Source organism: Ochlerotatus camptorhynchus, unplaced genomic scaffold, assembly GCF_037179485.1.
Source record: "Ochlerotatus camptorhynchus isolate MF236.1 unplaced genomic scaffold, CSIRO-AGI_Acam_v1.1 ptg000648l, whole genome shotgun sequence".
Lineage (NCBI taxonomy): Eukaryota > Metazoa > Arthropoda > Insecta > Diptera > Culicidae > Ochlerotatus > Ochlerotatus camptorhynchus.
In genome coordinates, this window is record NW_027041127.1 from 19,708 (window position 1) to 22,217 (window position 2,510).

General features: G+C 43.8%; 1 protein-coding gene across 1 annotated transcript; it reads left to right on the forward strand.

The window, feature by feature from the left end:
• Nucleotides 1-506: 506 nt before the first annotated feature.
• On the forward strand, nt 507-971 carry LOC135714471 (uncharacterized). Its single transcript, XM_065237848.1, has 2 exons — nt 507-590; nt 650-971. The coding sequence occupies exons 1-2, from the start codon at nt 585-587 to the stop codon at nt 935-937; spliced, it is 294 nt and encodes a 97-aa protein (XP_065093920.1). The 5' UTR covers nt 507-584; the 3' UTR covers nt 938-971.
• The last annotated feature ends 1,539 nt before the right edge of the window (nt 972-2,510 follow it).

Sequence of the window (2,510 nt, forward strand, 5' to 3'; positions counted from 1 at the left end):
TAATGCAGATGTATCGAATGGTGCCTTTTATTGCTATTGCTTAAGCAACTTGAACTAGATCTTCAATGCATACCTCAAACCAAACCCTGTAGAGATCGATGGGCAACCAAACCCATAATTAACCTATAAATTCCGAAACCCCGCAGCATACTCAACAGCAGAAGCGGCTCGGAAAAAAGAGCATACACATTCTACGAGAAACTTGCACTTGCCCTTTCGTTTGGTCGCCGGTGTGGCGTGAAAGCACGCTGATTTTGAAATGAAACTCGCATGCATTTCACTGCCCAAAAGAAATGCTTTGCAAACACAGAGAATGAAATGATATAATTACCCACCGAGCACGCTTGTTTACCAACAACAACTTCCACCCCTTGCTATCGACAATCGTGCAAATATGGATGAGCTTCAGCAGCATATCGCATGTTGATCAATGCATACACAAGTTGGAAGGCATCATAACATAGTATAAAACCAACTCCACCGCGGTGGTTGGTTATCAGTCATCAGCCACCGTTCGAATTCAGTGCACTGCTTCGAAGCACCTGTTTGTTTATCCCACGCAAATTTGTTGAACGAGCTCAATCATGAAGGTAAAACTTTTCTGCTCCTGCCATGCCAACACTAATTAATTTCTTTTCCCTCCCGGCAGGCGTTCATTGTAGTTCTGCTAGCGATAGCCATTGCTTTGGTGGCCAGTTTCCCGGCTGCGGACATTAGCGGGTCCGCCGAGCTGGAAAGGGCAAACCGGGTGGCCAGGAGCAGCGCGTGGGATGAAGACCATGGCACCATCAAGGAAATCACCGTTCACAAGACAGTTCACGTTCCCTATCCGGTCGAGAAGAAGGTCCCGGTTGTGATCGAAAAGAAGGTCCCAGTGTACATCACCAAGACGATACCGGTATCGATTAAGATCAAGCACATCAGACATAAGCACTAGAAGTTGTAAGATAAGGCTGTTAATATATTTTGTAGCTACAAATCGTCGCGTTTCATTCAATCAAATCACGGGGGAAAAAATCTTCAACGTATCTACTTACACCACCCACCCATCATCATAAATTAAACAATCAAATAAGCACCTCATCATAAGTAGCACCCCCCTCGAACTCCCTTTTTTTTCAGCCACGAGCTCCAAAACGATACATAATGATTGTAGAGACAAAAACACGACAGCTCTGTCGTGAGAAGATATTAGCGAGCAAACCAAAAGTCAGCTCAATTGGGTAACCCTTTGTTTTTAAAGTACACGAGGAGCACCGACAGGCACCGAATATAATCGGTTAAAGTTCCCGTTCGTTGGTTCATAGGTGGTGGGTGGTCTAAAATTAGCATAATGAAACCAGCAGTAAGTTTGTCGAATGCTGTAGAAAGTTGCGTTAAAGGGTGAACAAGGTTCACCTTGACCATGGACGTTTGCAGATAGGGATTGGTTTAGTCGCTGTTCCAAAGGCACCCCGAACAGGTTCAGTTGTATCCAATGTGAACCTAGGTACTGTTTGCGAGAACTGCTAAGATTCTATAACGGAACTTTTCTCGGAATTCTCGGAGAAATCCATTTGCGAAGGAAAGAAGTTATCCGTAGTTTCCACGTAGGAAATAATCTTTTTTTTTTTTTCATTATAGTCACTTTAACACTCTTGGGTCATTCGTGACTTGTCCGGGGGTGAGATTTGAACTCGTGACTTTGGCGTGAGAGGTATGGATGTTAACCACTACGCCAGGGTCGCCCCCCTCAGGAAAGAATCGTACCATTATCGGGGATTGAGGATTGCAACGATGTTGCCTGAAATTATTAATTATTTTGTTGGGCATTTGCTCTAAAGGGCGAACACGAAATTATTACGACACCGAAAATGTCATGCCAATTTTCTTATAATGTTTAGAATCAAACCAAAATTTTAGGGTAGTTTTATACATATATTTACTTCAAAAATCAAAAGAAAAGTTAATCGAATTGAGTGTAAAATTGAACGCATTTTCACTTGATGCCCTCCATCAAAGTCTTTACAGTGTCATCCGGTACCAGTTACTCAGTTTTTTTTTTCCATTTTCTTAACATGTCCTTCTCGTCTTTGACTGTCTTCTTGCTCTTCCGAAGTTCCCGCTTCATTATTGCTCAGTACTGCTCCACCGGGCGCAGCTCCGGACAGTTTGGCGGATTCATGTCCTTTGGAACAAAATGGACAGAATTGGCCTCATACCAGTCCAGGACACTTTTAGAATAGTGGCATGATGCCAAATCTGGCCAAAATAGCGGAGCTTCGTCGTGCTGCTGCAAGAACGGCAAAAGGCGCTTCTCGAGGCACTCAGATTTGTAGATCTCGCGATTTACTGTGCCCTTTGTCACGAAAGGCTCACTCCTCAGTCCGCAAGAGCAGATGGCCTGCCAAATGAGATATTTGGAGGCGAACTTCGACATTTTCTTCTTCTTAAATTTGTCGTCCACATCGAACTTGCTCTTGCCGGTGAAAAACTCCAACCCCGGAATTTGCCTAAAATCGGCTTTTATA